The sequence below is a fragment of the Pseudophryne corroboree genome, chromosome 2 (genome assembly GCF_028390025.1).
Source record: "Pseudophryne corroboree isolate aPseCor3 chromosome 2, aPseCor3.hap2, whole genome shotgun sequence".
Lineage (NCBI taxonomy): Eukaryota > Metazoa > Chordata > Amphibia > Anura > Myobatrachidae > Pseudophryne > Pseudophryne corroboree.
The window spans coordinates 103,237,942-103,253,854 of record NC_086445.1 but is presented as its reverse complement, the minus strand read 5'-3'; the positions used below and the strand labels follow the sequence as shown (position 1 = coordinate 103,253,854).

The window sequence follows — 15,913 nt, the reverse complement described above, 5'->3', positions numbered from 1 at the left end:
AAAAAAAAAAAATTTTTTGGGTTAGTAAGTAATGTTTACAGCCCCTTTTAGAGGTGTTGTTTCTTTTGAGATCTGGATTGAGGATTCCGAATACTGTGGTCCGGTACCCGATGCGGGTGTTGTTTATATGATGCAGTCCCGTTCTATCTATCCCTACTGACCCTACCTTGCAAGGCGCTGGCTGCGGCTTGCTTCCGGTTTTCAGACCTGGTCTCCTCGCCGCTTGCTAGCGGTGTCCGTGCAGGTTGTATCGCCGGGCGGTCAGTGATGACGTGTACCTGCACCTCCGATCTCTGTCTCTCTCTCTCCAACGCGTTTCGGGGTGTAACCCCTTTCTCAAGCATATTTGTACGCCACATAGCCAGTAGAGGAAAATCTTTCCGGTATAGATACACCCTAGGAAATAGGATTACTAGAGTTGGAGAAGTATCACCAGGATACTGTGCACATATCGTACAACCTGATACGTGCATTAAGCAGATGGAAGAATTAGGGCTAGGAGATTTCACCTGGAAGGTTTGTAATATGGTAATGTCTTTCTCCGTCCCATATGTTCTCCCCGATGATGCATATTTCATATGCGGGAGAAAGGCGTACAAGTGGCTTGCCCCAAACTCTGAAGGATTGTGTTATATTGGAAGAGTATTGCCTGAAGTAATGACTGTAACTCATGATAAAATGAAAGACATACACCGTGGTGCCCAAGCTCCTTATACTCACACTCATTACGAGCACCGAGTTAAAAGACAACTGTCAGAAAGGTTAGAGCATCCGGCCTCTGATCTGATCCATGAATCCACCGGGATTCAGGTTCTGGTGGCGTTAGATTTCACTCGCACCGCTCGAGGAGTGATGAATTATAGATACATTTCCGCACTCGCCAATTTGTTAGATAATATCACTGAAATGTATGATGACACGTTTAGATACACTGGAAGAGAACTCCAAGCTTATAAAACAGAACTGGTACAGCATAGAATGGTTCTTAATTACCTCACAGCAGTGACAGGCGGATATTGTGTTACATTGGCAACACAGTACGGCATAAAGTGTTGCACGTATATCACAAATAGCACCGAGGATCCGGTAGAGGTCATAGACCAAAAGATGGACGATATTCTCCAATTGAAGTGGGAATTTCGCCAAAAACACAATCTCACCCTTGCTGCTGTAGGTAATGAGCTGACTAGTTGGGTGTCATGGTTGAACCCGCGAAATTGGTTCTCTGGTTTAGGAGACTGGGCTCAAGGAGTCATAATGGATGTTGGGAAGTTTCTACTATGTATCTTAGGTGTCGTTATATCGATTGGATTGATATTTAGATGCGGGCAGGCTTTAATGAGGTGCAAACAAAGTACAAGAGTGATGAGTTTGAGGAGTGAGGAAACTGTAATTAACCTGGATTTGATTTATGACCCAACGATAGAAACCAGGATATGATGAAAAATGCGATTATACGGTCCGTTTCTTTCACCTGTTTTTCTGCTTTTCTCCAAGATAAAAAGACCCCCTTGGACGAGGAAGTTGACGAGACGCTATACAGACAACGGATGGACCGAAGAAAGAGTTTTGACCACTTGAGAAATGGACACTTGATGAACTTTGCCATGGATCCCCAGTTTCCCTAGTATTTTTAAACTCACGCTAGCCCAACATTTTTTTGTAAATCTGATGGCACTGACAAAGCTTGTTGCTCATGCCTAAGGAGCAAAACAGCGCAAAGAAGACGACTTTCAACTGATACCGAACAAAACTTCAACGACAGATATACATTTACCTGACATAGAATATCATTGCATTTTCCATAAGTGTTCTTCATCTTCATCTCTACAACCCTCAGGTAATAACACACATAGTATAGGGAATACAGGCACAGATATCAGCAATCACATATTCCCCCATTCATGTATCATCAACTAAAATGTGCTCCCCATTTTGTTCAAAAGCCGAAAAGAGCTCGGTAAAGTTTGACAGCCCATCCACAGACCTGTACCACGGGATAAGAAGGAATTCAAATGTATACTTCGCAATACCTCGAAGCTTGATTTACAACACGTACGGCACGATGATACATGACCCCCCAAACATGGACTCATACACACATGCTTCTGCTATCTCACTAGGTCATACCCTCTTCACACCTACTCCTCTCTCCTCCCCTACCCAACCATGGAAATGAATTAACCCCTGACATATATTTTTCTCTTTTTGAAATGTTTTAGAAGGTGGCAGTTATTATTGACTGCCAAAGGGTGGACTGTCAAAGTCAGAAAAATATCCCTATACACGCTGCCATATTTGCACCTCACACTGGTCCGCGCTGCGCATGCGTGCGCTTTCCCGTGATAGCGCATACCCGCTGGTGCGTGCACTCGCTCGCATCGGTATGCGTATTTACGGTAAAGAGTATGTAGTCGTAGCGTGCGACCCAATCGTTACATATTTCCACAATTAACGTAGTTTATAGATCATGGTCCCTTTGATAGATTCTGAAAGTTTGGTTAATATAGAATGTCCCTGAATGGAGGAATCCCTCTTTGTATTGTAGGAAGGGTCTAACAGGAGTCATACAGCAGTGTTTGGTACCCATCGGAAGAAGATTTAAATAGCAATATTCCGGTGTTGGTTTGGAGCGTATTAATCGCTCGTGCGAATAGTTATGGACATAAGAAGTTTATGTCCATTACTATTATTTACTCTTACTCAGGTATGCGGCGGGAAACCCAGTTTCCCACCCACCTGAGCTGTTTGAAATCGTCACAGCCCACCTGTATGAATCACCCTATGACCTTTTGTTATGATGCGAAGCCGAATTCCTGTGTCCAATGGACGACAAGATTGTAGGGACCATTGGATTGCATTGTGTGTGGAGCATAAAAGACGGGCCTGTGGCATCCAGCTTTCACTTCTCATCAAACGGTTCTCATTGCTGATAATCGGGAAGCTGGATGTCCAGAAGCGCTTGCGATCGTTACCCTTGTGCGTAAGTTTTTCTCCGTGATCATATTGTCTTACTGTGAGCCATTTCTCTCATCTCTATCTCTCTCTCTCTCTCTCTACTCTTTCTCTCGTATTTTCCTTAAAGTATCTTGAATTGTATTGTATTTATAGTGTAGTTATTTGGTTAGGAAGTCTCTGTTATATTGTAGTGTATCATTTGTACGGTGATTCCTTTTTACAAGTATATTAGTTATAATACATTTAATAGGCTTTGGACCCTAAACAAGTATCTGTGTATTTTCTCATAGTGTTAAGTGATCACAGAGCGGCGGTGACGCTCAAGCAGCTTTGTAGTTAATCAGGTTACACCAGGTTGCACTTACACACTGTCTCTACATAAAGGTATACTGTGAATCTCATTGTTAAAGGTATAGATATCAAGGTATAGCGTTGTGAGCGTCTGCGCCGCTGGTGATCTCCTCGTGGTCTCGAGCGTCCGCTACGCCATAGCGAATCATTACGTTTGTCTGTAGCCAATAGTGTGCCAGTCTGTGATCTCTGGGCCGTGAGCGAACGCGACGCTTGAGCGTCTCGCCTACGGCTGAGCGATCGTTACGCAAGTAGCGTACCCTTACGGTACTTCTTACGTAGTCAGCGTACAGTGTTCTTAGACCTCTTAAAGGGTTATTTATACGATAAATAGATTCAGCTTTATCACATTGCAGCTGTCCTGACCTGCGTACACATATGCAGCAATAGAGGCGATCATGGAAACTTTTACTCTGAGTGAGTTTATGGTCACTCAGAAGGGCTGATGCAAATAGGACGCCGGCGCTGTTTTATTTGCGTACGGGATCAGTCTGAGGCATGCACCAAAAACGGACGTGGCACTCCTGCGTTTTTGACAACACTCCCCGTAACCTGCCCACAAACGGTCCCTGACTGTCACTTTGTAAAGAAATCCTCACTGTGAGCTGAGGACAGGGTACCTTGGCGCACACACAGTGCGACGGCGGAGCGGTCGGATGATAATCACTCAACTGTGTAAGTATTGGCATAGCATACTACTATGAATCAGGCCTATTGTTAGACAGTGTTGCTTCTGTTAAATACAGAGAATCAGATTTTTAAAGCCTTGGTTAACTTAACGGGGAGTCGGCTGTCCTAGCCAGTGCTGTCCCGGAGTGTGGAGAAGTAGAGGGGCAGGCTGGAGAGAGTGTGAAGATAAATCGTTTTGTCTAGTCAGTCTGGATAACTGTTCTGCTTTAATCTATGAATTTTCCAACGTTCTGCCATAGAACAAAGCATTGTAATCCCCCGCAACAATTATTCTCACTTTGTGCAGCGGCTGGAAGATGAATCTTCCTCTGATGTAGACCATGCCAATACCAGCTTACATTGCAGCTCCTATCACTTCCAAAAGTATAGGTTCTACTGTAAGCTGAAACCACAAATAGACTGGACAGTTTATTAATTCTCTAGATATTTACACTTCATTTACTTTTCAATAGCAAAACTGTTTGTTTTTTTCCTTTTGGGTAATAACCGTGCTGCTGCTGATAGACAGTTTAACAATCCATTTGTAAAGCTTTTGCCGCAACTTTCTACTTACTGCTAAAACCATTTCAGCCCTGACCATGTAATTATTTTCTTTCATTCTAGCATCACACCGAGAAAGTTTGATGTTGTTCAGATGACGGAAGGGCAGAAATTTGGAACAGTCAGCAGGAACTCAGAGGAGTTGACCTTAAACAAAAGGGGAACGAGGACATCTTTTACATTCAGGAAAATAAGACGAGGCTTATGTAAATGTGGTAAGTGTGAGAGAGAGGTCAATATTTCATTTTTCATTATATTCATATGTGCTTATTGAAAAATGTTCCCTTTCTATATTCACTCTTTGCTAGGAACTAAAATAAAGCATATATCTGATTCTGGCATATACGGCTGCAACTATTAAAGGATAACGCCATAAAAACATGATTTTGTCTAATTAAAATCATTACACTGCGTACTACAAGTTACTGGAATATGTATTGATTCTTGAAAATATTTCTGCCTGAAATCTCCTGTTCATTACTCAGAAGCACACTGAAGCCGCAATTGACAGATTGTGAAGAACTGACCTGTCCTAGCAGCATATATTCTCATGCAAATAGTCTATATTACTGTATATTTGTTTCTATGGGTACAGATGTTGATAAAGCAAGTTATTCACAAACTCTATGTCAAAATGACAACAGTGTTTCTGAGTTATCGACAGGCTATTTCAAGCAGCATCACTGGTTTATACAAGTGGTGGCAACAGACGGGCTATGGACAGCAAGGCAGCATTTTGCCTGCAGGCTACAGCTCTGTGTCTCAGTTGGGACCAACTTCCTCCAACTCTCCAAACTTCCAACCGTCCAACTTGTCTGTCAAACTAAAGCAGTGCTCCACACACCTAACCAACTTTTTCATCAGACCAGCCACCTTTTTCAGTAGGCCGGCCAACTTTCCTCCAACTTGTGATGTCACAGAAGTAGGCGGATAGGTTCTGCCTACTTCTGCATGTTTTGAATTCATTTTCTTTTTTTAAGATTTTTTTGTTTTGTTTTTTTGCACGTCCTGTTTATTATTTTAAAAGGTTAGGGGGCAAAGATGGTGAGGTTAGGGCGTAGAAATAGAGAGGTCAGGGAAAGGAGGGTGAGGATAGGGTGCAGAGATAAAATGGACAGGGGGAGGTGGGGGAGGTTATGGCGCAGCTATAGAGAGGTCAGGGGGGAGTTGGAGAAGGGTAGGTCACAGAGATAGGTCAAGGGAGGTACAGTGCACTTGTACTGATTGGAAGTCTGGGTGCAGTACAATTACAGGATGGTTAGGGAATCATGGTACAGTATTATTATTATTATTATCCTTTATTTATATGGCGCCACAAGGGTTCCGCAGCGCCCGATTACAGAGTACAAATGCACATAAAAAACAGGAAAAGTGACTTACAGTTGAATACAATATAGGACAAGTACAGGGCAACTAAGCATAACTACACCAGTAAACAGAGATAAGTTCCAGGTGGTCAAAAAACTGTGGGATCTGGGCAGTTGAGGATTATTAAAGTAAGAAAAGTATAAGCACATGAGGGAAGAGGGCCCTACTCGTGAGAGCTTACATTCTAAGGGAATAGTGCACAAGGATACTAGCTGAAGTGGCAACTTTATAACTAATATATATCTTTTATTTGTATTAAACAATGTTGTAACAATACTAACAACCTGTATGTGTGCAGAGTGAAATAAGATAATATAAGTTAATTGGTTTAGCGTGGTTTCACAGTTTACACACGGTTGTCCTTTAATGTTAACTCTGCATAGATATATCTTTATAAGGTTAGACTGTTTCTATGTTGTAGCATTGAAAATTGCATTCCCTTTAATCCAATCTTTCTACAAATAGCATTTCATATTGCAACTTTGTATGTTGCATTTTTGCACTCTGTTGTAAGGGTTATTGCAGAGCTGTAATATTCAGCACAGTACTGCAAGCAAAGTCCCGTTTTGCACAGTACGGCATGTAGACTCCCCTTTTACACATTACGGCAGGTAGACTCCCCTTTTACACATTACGGCAGGTAGAGCCCCCTTTTACACAGTATGGCAGGCAGAGCCCCCTTTTGCACATTATGGTAGGCAGAGCCCCCTTTTGCACATTACGGCAGGTAGAGTTCCCTTTTAGACATTACGGCATGTAGAGCCCCCTTTCACACAGTATGGCAGGCAGAGTCCCCTTTTAGACATTATGGCAGGCAGAGCCCCCTTTTACACAGTATGGCAGGTAGACTCCCCTTTTACACAATACGGCAGGTAGAGTACCCTTTTAATCACATTAAAGGGAAAAGGGAAGAGGGAAATTTGTTGCACAGGAGACTCCGATGAACTTAATTTTATTTATTTTGTTTATTATGAGTTACAGAATATATGCTTGAAAAAAAACCCCTGTTATTAATTTTTCTATTATAAGAGTATGTAAATAGGGGGTGCTACCACAGATCTTAATATTATTGTAGACAAAAGAGAGAAGAGAGAAAGAGATCTGTCTCCGGTGCACATAGGTTTTGATAAAAATTTACTTTTATTATTTCCTTAAAATAATTGGATTGAATCTACTATTGCATCCAGAATTACCTGGATGCACTAAATGCGAAATATTAAAACAAAACAAGTTGTAAGGTGATACGAAAATAGACAAGACTGTGTGTAATAAAGAAAAACAGAAATAAGTTGGTTAAAAACTCCCAGCTGGGCGTCTTATATGTCTACTAGCTGATGTATATTGTCTTATCTGGCTAATAGCAGTGTTTTCTAATACAATAGTGCTACAGTAATAAAGGAACAGATATTTACTTCTGGGTTTCTCTGAAATATTTCACAAATGTTACTCTTTAATTCTCCCAGACTAATAAATGTAACAATGTTGTTATACTGGCTCATCTAGAGGATTCTGGCACACTGCCCAGATTATTATAATGAGTGTTTGCAGATGACTGCTGGTTTACCTCCAGCAGATTGCAGGGAAATATTGTTAAATCATACAATATGTTCCTATATAGTATTATAATATATAGATTTTTAGGTAGCCTTTAAATTTGTATATATGAAGGCTTGGCCTATGTCAGCATAGATAAATGATGGTAGAAATTATATACATATTAAATGCTGCAGGCCTATTTAATTAGTGAAATGCTGCAAATCATTCTCAAATGTATGTGTGCTATAATCACCAAAGAATGTTCATTTGCACATTAACTGATACTGGTGGCTGGCTGGCACATATATACATATCAGATTTTATCATATATTTGCATAGAGAAATTGTATGCATATATAATTATCAAAGAGTTTCCATAATCATAATCAGTTTATCATTTATTTATATATATGGATACCTTTAATATCTAATATAAGAGTGCTGCCGAATTTAGTAAGGGAATACACCTTTAATTAACACTCTTATGTATAGGAATAAATGTATTCTGAATGCCGTGATTAAGTTAGTAGTCACAGCCCCACGTTGTATAGTACAGTACAGAGCGCTAATGATTACGGCGTGTGTGCCATCCCATAAAGGCATAGATTTTAATATTAGCGTTTCAAGGTATCTAATGTAAGGGTGCCGCCGGGGTCACATATACACACTGTGTTATACTGCACAGAGCGCTAGTGATTAAAGCGCGTGTGCCATCCCGTATGTAATTTACTAATATGCACCGATGAGCACAGATTTTAAAATCAATTTTTAGTTAGACATTTAAGATAGACAAGTACGGCACCTCGTGTCATTCCCTGACACGAGAGTATACATGTTTAAGGGGAAGAATGCTGAGGTAAATTTCCCTCCTCTCATGAGGAAAGAGAGCGGGAATCTCCAGACAAGAGACGGCAGCTTCCCACAAGAGAATTCTCAGGCTGTATCCTTTCCCCACTAGGGCCAGGATGTGTTGAGAATCTTCCCCTAGGGTGTCCTGTTTGCACAGACGGTAGCACTTGCTATTCTCAGGGATCCTGCAGATAGCGTGCACATTCTAGTATACTACCCAGACCGGCGATTGTGTTGGCATGGGTTTATAGCGCTGTGGCAGCGTGGACAGGTACCTTATCAGCAGAGATTGAGACCCTAGTAAATATATTAAAGATGCTGTCTTAAGTGATAGATATATAGTTATAAAGCATGCCCAAAGAGACATGAGTATACTGGGTCCTAGAGTCAAAGCTATGTCGATCTCTGCTTGACGTGTCCTGTAGAATATGCATTGGACAGATGATGCCGACTTAAGAGGCATATGGAAGGCTGAGGATTGTGTGGAGAAGGGTTCTTGGGCCTGGTCTCCACAGCTATAGCTGGTAATTCTGCTAGTTTGCCTTATATTCCTGCACAGCCTAAGAAAGCACGACATTATTAAATGCAGCCTTTCGAATAATGAAACAAGAAAGTCTGAGGTGCGTCATTTCTTGTCAGAGCCGGGATCAACACAGCTAGTTCCCAGGAACAGAAGTCCTCCCCGGCCCCTACAAAAATCCACCTATGCCGCTGGGGCTCCACAGGCGGAGCTAGGCCCGGTGGGGACACGCCTTCGTAAGTTCAACCACAAGTGGGTTCACTCCCTGTTAGGTCCCTGGGCAATAGATATTGTGTCTCAGGGATACAAGCTGGACTGTGAGAAGATGCCCCCTCACCGACGGCCCTGCGGGCTTCCCTCCAAGAGGGGGAGCCAGTGTTAACTGCAATTCACAAATTGTATCTTTAACAGGTGGTGGTCAAGGGTCCCCTCCTTCAACAAGAGGGTGTTATTATTCGACCATGTTGTAATCCCGAAACCAGACGGTTCGGTCAGACCCATATTGAATTAAAAATCCCTGAACATATACCTGAGAAGGTTCAAGTTCAAGATGGAATCGCTATGAGCGGTCAGGGCAAGCCTAAAAAGAGGGAGACTTTATCGTGAATCGGGTCATAAGGGATGCATACCTTCATGTCCCCATTTATCCACCTCATTAGGCGTACCTCAGTATTGCGGTACGGGATTGTCATAACCAAGGTAATGGCGGATATGATTGTGCTCCTGCGGAAGCAAGGTGTCACTATTATCACGTACTTGGACGATCTCCTCATACAAGCGAGATCAAGAGAGCAGTTGCTGAACAGCGTATCACTTTCTCTGGAAGTGTAACGGCAACACGGCTGGATTCTATATATTCCAAAGTCGCAGTTGGTTCCTACAGCTCATCTGCCTCTCCTAGGCACGATCCTAGACACAGACCAGAAAAGGGTTTATCTCCCGATAGAGAGAGCTCAGGAGCTCATGACACTGGTCAGGAATCTATTCAAACCAAAACAGGTGTCAGTGCATCACTGCACTCGAGTCCTGGGAAGGATGGTGGCATCATACGAGGCCATCCCCTTCGGCAGGTTCCATGCGAGGACCTTCCAATAAGACTTACTGGACAAGTGGTCCGGATCACCTCTTCAGATGCATCGGTTAATCACCCTATCCCCCAGGGCCAGGGTGTCTCTCCTGTGGTGGCTGCAGAGTGCTCATCTTCTCGAGGGCCGCAGATTTGGCATTCAGGACTGGATCCTGGTGACCACGGATGCAAGCCTCCAAGGGTGGGGGGCAGTTACACAGGGAAGAAATTTCCAAGGTCTGTGGTCAAGTCAACAGACTTGCCTTCACATCAATATCCTTGAACTAAGGGCCATATACAACGCCCTAAGTCAAGCGGAGATCCTGCTTCGCGACCAACCGGTTCTGATCCAGTCAGACCGCAGGGGTTCGTGTAAACCGCCAAGGCGGCACAAAGAGCAGGGTGGCGAGGGTAGAAGCCACCAGAATTCTTCGCTCGGCGGAGAATCAAGTAAGCGCACTGTTAGCAGTGTTCATTCCGGGAGTGGACAACTGGGAAGCAGACTTCCTCAGCGGGCACGACCTCCACCCGGGAAAGTGGGGACTTCATCAGGAAGTCTTCACGCAGTTTGCAAATTGATGAGAACTGCCTCAGGTGGACTAGATGGCGTCCCACCTCAATAAAAAGCTAAAAAAGGTTTTAAGCCGGGTCAAGGGACCCTCAGGTGATAGCTGTGGTCGCACTAGTAACACCGTGGGTGTTCCAGTCGGTCTATATATTCCCTCCTCTTCCTCTCATACCCAAGGGCTGAGAATTGTAATAAAAGGAGGAGTGAGAACAATATTCTTTGCTCCGAATGGGCCAAGAAGGACTCGGTACCCGGAGCTGCAAGAAATGCTCTCAGAGGACTCAGGGCTTCTGCCTCTCAGACAGGACATGTTGCAACAGGGGCCCTGTCTGTTCCAAGCTTACCGCGGCTGCATTTGACGGCATGGCGGTTGAACGCCGGATCATAGCGGAAAAGGGCATTCCGGATGCAGTTATTCCTACGCTGATAAAGGCTAGGAAAGACGTGACAGCAAGACTTTTTCACTGTATATAGCGAAAATAGGTTGCTTGGTGTGAGGCCGGGAAGGCCCTACAGAGGAATTCCAGCGGGGTCGATTCCTGCACTTCCTACAGTCAGGAGTGACTATGGGCCTAAAATTAGGATCCATAAAGGTCAAGATTTCGGCCCTATCCATTTTCTCTCAAAAAGAACTGGCTTCACTGCCTGAAATTCAGACGTTGTTCCGGGGGTGCTGGATATTCAGCCTCCTTTTGTGCCACCGGTGGCACCTTGGGATCTTAACGTTGTGTTGGATTTCCTGAAATCCCACTGGTTTGAGCCACTTAAGACCGTGGAGCTAAAATATCTCACGTGGAAAGTGGTCATGCTATTGGCCTTAGCTTCGGCTAGGCGTGTGTCAGAATTGACGGTTTTGTCATGTAAAAGCCCTTATCTGATATTCCATATGGACAGGGCAGAGTTGAGGACTCGTCCCCAATTTCTCCCTAGGGTGGTATCATCATTTCATTTGAACCAGCCTATTGTGGTGCCTGCGGCAACTAGGGACTTGGAGGATTCCAAGTTGCTGGACGTAGTCCGGGCTTTGAAAATTTATGTTTCCAGAACGGCGGGAGTCAGAAAGTCTGACTCGCTGTTTATTCTGTATGCAGCCAACAAGGTTGGCGCTCCTGCTTCGAAGCAGACTATTGCTCGCTGGATCTATAGCACGATTCAGCGGGTTCACTCTGCGGCTGGATTGCCGCATCCAAAATCGGTGAAAGCCCATTCCACAAGGAAGGGGGGCTCTTCTTGGGCGGCTGGCCGAGGGGTCTCGGCTTTACAGCTTTGCCGAGCTGCTACTTGGTCGGGGTCAAACAAGTTTGCTAAGTTCTACAAGTTTGATACCCTGGCTGAGGAGGACCTTGAGTTTGCTCATGCGGTGCTGCAGAGTCATCCGCACTCTCCCGCCCGTTTGGGAGCTTTGGTATAATCCCAATGGTCCTTACGGAGTTCCCAGCATCCACTAGGACGTCAGAGAAAATAAGAATTTACTCACCGGTAATTATATTTCTCGTAGTCCGTAGTGGATGCTGGGCGCCCGTCCCAAGCGCGGACCCTCTGCAATACATGTATATAGTTATTGCTTAACTAAAGGGTTATTGTTATGAGCCATCCGTTAAATGAGGCTTAGCTGTTATTCATACTGTTAACTGGGTATGGTTATCACAAGTTGTACAGTGTGATTGGTGTGGCTGGTATGAGTCTTACCCTGGATTCCAAATCCTTTCCTTGTTGTGTCAGCTCTTCCGGGCACAGTTTCCCTAACTGAGGTCTGGAGGAGGGGCATAGAGGGAGGAGCCAGTGCACACCAGATAGTACCTAATCTTTCTTTTAGAGTGCCCAGTCTCCTGCGGAGCCCGTCTATTCCCCATGGTCCTTACGGAGTTCCCAGCATCCACTACGGACTACGAGAAATAGAATTACCGGTGAGTTAATTCTTATTTTCTGCCTCAATCACTTTTGTGCATCATCTGCAGATCTTGGCACAGGAGTGAAACATCTGCCTGACCATCCTGTATTTATTTAGCTGTCAATCTACAGATGTGTCCTCCTACATCCAGCTTCAATACACCATGCAGTGCGAGATGCCGGGCATGAGTGAGCCGCCAGGTCCCGTGCAACTCTGCTAACGTTGGGCGTCTTTTTTTGCCAAAAATGTGTCTTAGGGGGTCATTCAGACCTGATCGCTCGCTGCGATCAGGTCAGAACTGCACATGTGTATGCACCGCAAAGCGCAGGCGTGTCGTATGGTTACAAAGCGGATCGTTGCTGTGCGATGGGTTGTAAGAAAAATCCATTCGCACAGCTGATCGCAAGGTGATTGACAAGTAGAAGGGGTTTGTGATTGTCAACTGACCGTTTTCTGGGAGTGTTTGGAAAAATGCAGGCGTGTGCATGCGTTTGCAGAGCGGGTGTCTGACGTCAATTTCTGCTCCGGACAGGATGAAGTGATCGCAGCGGCTGAGTAAGTTTTGAGCAACTCAGAAACTGCACAAAGTTTTTTTGTACCGCTCGGCTGCACATGCGATCGCACACTTGTACAGCTAAAATACACTCCCCTGTAGGCAACGACTATCTGATCGTAGGACTGCAAAAAACAGCGAGTGATCAGGTCTGAATTAGGCCCTTAGTTGCAACGTAATGCTAATAGGACGCACGGGGAGACTGAGTTGAATAATGTTATATGACACTTGTATATTGTGTGTGACAGTGTCTGTATACAGAGCAGAATTTGTATTGGAAAAAAGCTGCGGCTGCTACATTGTAGCACTACGTTTACAGATTCAGAGACTCAGCCGCACACAGACAAGTGTCATATATCATATTAATCAGCACAGTCTCTTCGTGCATCCTAGTCACATTGTGTTGCAGCTAAGACGCATTTTCGGCATAAAGACGCCCGATTCTCACGCGACCTGGCTTGCCAAGAGGGGCTGTTTGGTGCGACTGCGGCAAAATGTATGAGGACACCTCTGTAGTTTGCTTTACAGTACTCCAGTGGGGCAAATCCCTTGGGGCATACTGTGTATCAGTCTTGAGTATGGTGCAAGCCCTAGGCTGACACTTATTTTAGCTCCTTGCAGTGTGTTTTATTTTCTCTTGGATATTGCATATAGCCTGCGGAACAGAAATCCAGGCACAAAGAATAGGCATTGTCTTGTGTATATTAATCTGTTGTTGATGCAGACTGATCTATTTATAGACATGCGTATTGATCATTCTATGTGCAGCTTTTCCATCAGTCTGTGACAGCCAACAGAAAGACTCCTCTCCTCCCCCGGTGGGTGACCTGGGTGCTGAATCGCTGGAGAAAGAATATGTGCACAAGGTGTATGAAGATATCGCTGGACATTTCAGCAGCACAAGACACACTCCATGGCCCAAGATTACAGACTTTCTTATGGGTTTACCTATAGGTTCTCTTGTGGCCGATGTGGGATGCGGTAACGGAAAATATCTAGGCGTTAATAAGGAATTGTACATGGTAAGTTTTCCATATTTAAAGTATTTAATATTATGTACCACATGCATTATAGTCATACTTGCTGATTTATTAATCCCCCTCCCTTCCACTCTGGGAGATCACAGAGGGGCTCCACGTCTCAGCTTTGGGGGACTTTTGCTGCAAATCACATAGGGGTGAACGTATGATGCGTCAATATGGGGGAGAAGCGGTATCAGCGCACATTATGTGCACTAATAACGCTTTTCCCCATGTATGACACTGGCGGTGCGGGATCAGTGACAGGAGTGCTATGTGCTCCTGTCCATATTGGCGCTGTTATCTAAAAGATAGCATGCCGATATGAGGGGGCAATGTGTGAACGGTCAGCGATTGACCGTTCCGACACCTGCAGCTGTCGACTTCGACAGCTGCAGGATGCGATGCCCTATCTTCACAGCAGGGACGGAGCTGTCCTTGGCTGTGGCGGGTGCCAGCTCCGGATTGCACAGCTGATCTCGCGTGAGTAGCAAGATCCCAAGCATGCTCGGAGGAGCTGGCCGGGCAGGGAGACACAGCGTGTCAGCTCTGAGCTGATGTGCTGTTATCATGGGGGCATCGCCAGAGGCTTCAGCAGACAAGATGTTCATACATATCGATGATGTCCCTTCCTGCTTTGCCTCGGTAATGAGGTGCAGCAGGAAGTGTTATAGCGGCACGATCTTATTACTACACAATGCTGCAAGTTGTGCCATGGCATAAGTTGGGGGGGGGGGGAGGCAGGGCAATGATGATATAATTATTTTATCAAATTGTGTCATCAAGCCCCCAGACTGCCCACTCCACTGGGGATATTGGAGGCTGGTCTAGTCTCCAAAGAGAACAGGGGAAATCCCTAAACTTTGTGAGTCTCGGCATTCCAACAGTAGGCAAGTATGGTTATAGTTAATATAATACATTAATGAATGGTGGAACTCTCTCACATCATTATATATCATAAAATATCTCTCACATGTGTGATCACATTACAACATGCCTCAAGATGGCAAAGATGACATATGTGAAAATGCTATAAGGGAAAATACTTGTATAAGGGGTTGTCCCTGTATAATTATAGCGTTTTTGGTGTGTGCTGGCAAACTCTCCCTCTGTCTCCCCAAAGGGCTAGTGGGGTCCTGTCCTCTATCAGAGCATTCCCTGTGTGTGTGCTGTGTGTCGGTACGTGTGTGTCGACATGTAGGAGGACGATGTTGGTGAGGAGGCGGAGCAAATTGCCTGTATTGGTGATGTCACTCTCTAGGGAGTCGACACCGGAATGGATGGCTTATTTAGGAATTACGTGATAATGTCAACACGATGCAAGGTCGGTTGACGACATGAGACGGCCGGCAAATAAATTAGTACCTGTCCAGGCGTCTCAGACACCGACAGGGGCTTGTAAAAACGCCCATTTACCTCAGTTGGTAGACACAGACACGGACACTGACTTCAGTGTCGACGGTGAAGAAACAAACGTATTTTCCTTTAGGGCCACACGTTACATGTTAAGGGCAATGAAGGAGGTGTTATATATTTCTGATACTACAAGTACCACAAATAAGGGTATTATGTAGGGTGGGAATAATCTACTTGTAGTTTTTCCTGAATCAGATAAATTAAAGTGTGTGATGATACGTGGGTTTCCTCCGATAGAAAATTATTGGAGGTATACCCTTTCCCGCCAGAAGTGAGGGCGAGTTGGGAAACACACCTTAGGGTGGATAAGGCGCTCACACGCTTATAAAAACAAGTGGCGTTACCGTCTCCAGATACGGCCGCCCTCAAGGAGCCAGCTGATAGGAAGCTGAAAAATATCCTAAAAAGTATATACACACATACTGGTGTTATACTACGACCAGCAATCGCCTCAGCCTGGATGTGCAGCGCTGGGGGGGCTTGGTCGGATTTCCTGACTGAAAATATTGATACCCTTGACAGGAACAATATTTTATTGACTATAGATGCATTTCTATATATGCGAGATGCGCAGAGGGATATTTGCAT

At 44.6% G+C, this 15,913-nt stretch overlaps 1 protein-coding gene across 3 annotated transcripts in view; it reads left to right on the top strand.

Annotated features, from left to right (window-relative positions):
- Positions 1-15,913, top strand: part of ALKBH8 (alkB homolog 8, tRNA methyltransferase) — a 164,017-nt gene that overhangs the window by 115,758 nt on the left and 32,346 nt on the right. For all 3 annotated transcript variants that reach the window (XM_063951577.1, XM_063951575.1, XM_063951576.1), the window contains 2 exons: positions 4,603-4,754; positions 13,659-13,912. In XM_063951577.1, the coding sequence (XP_063807647.1) occupies positions 4,603-4,754; positions 13,659-13,912 (406 nt within the window). The remainder of the gene's footprint in view (positions 1-4,602; positions 4,755-13,658; positions 13,913-15,913) is intronic.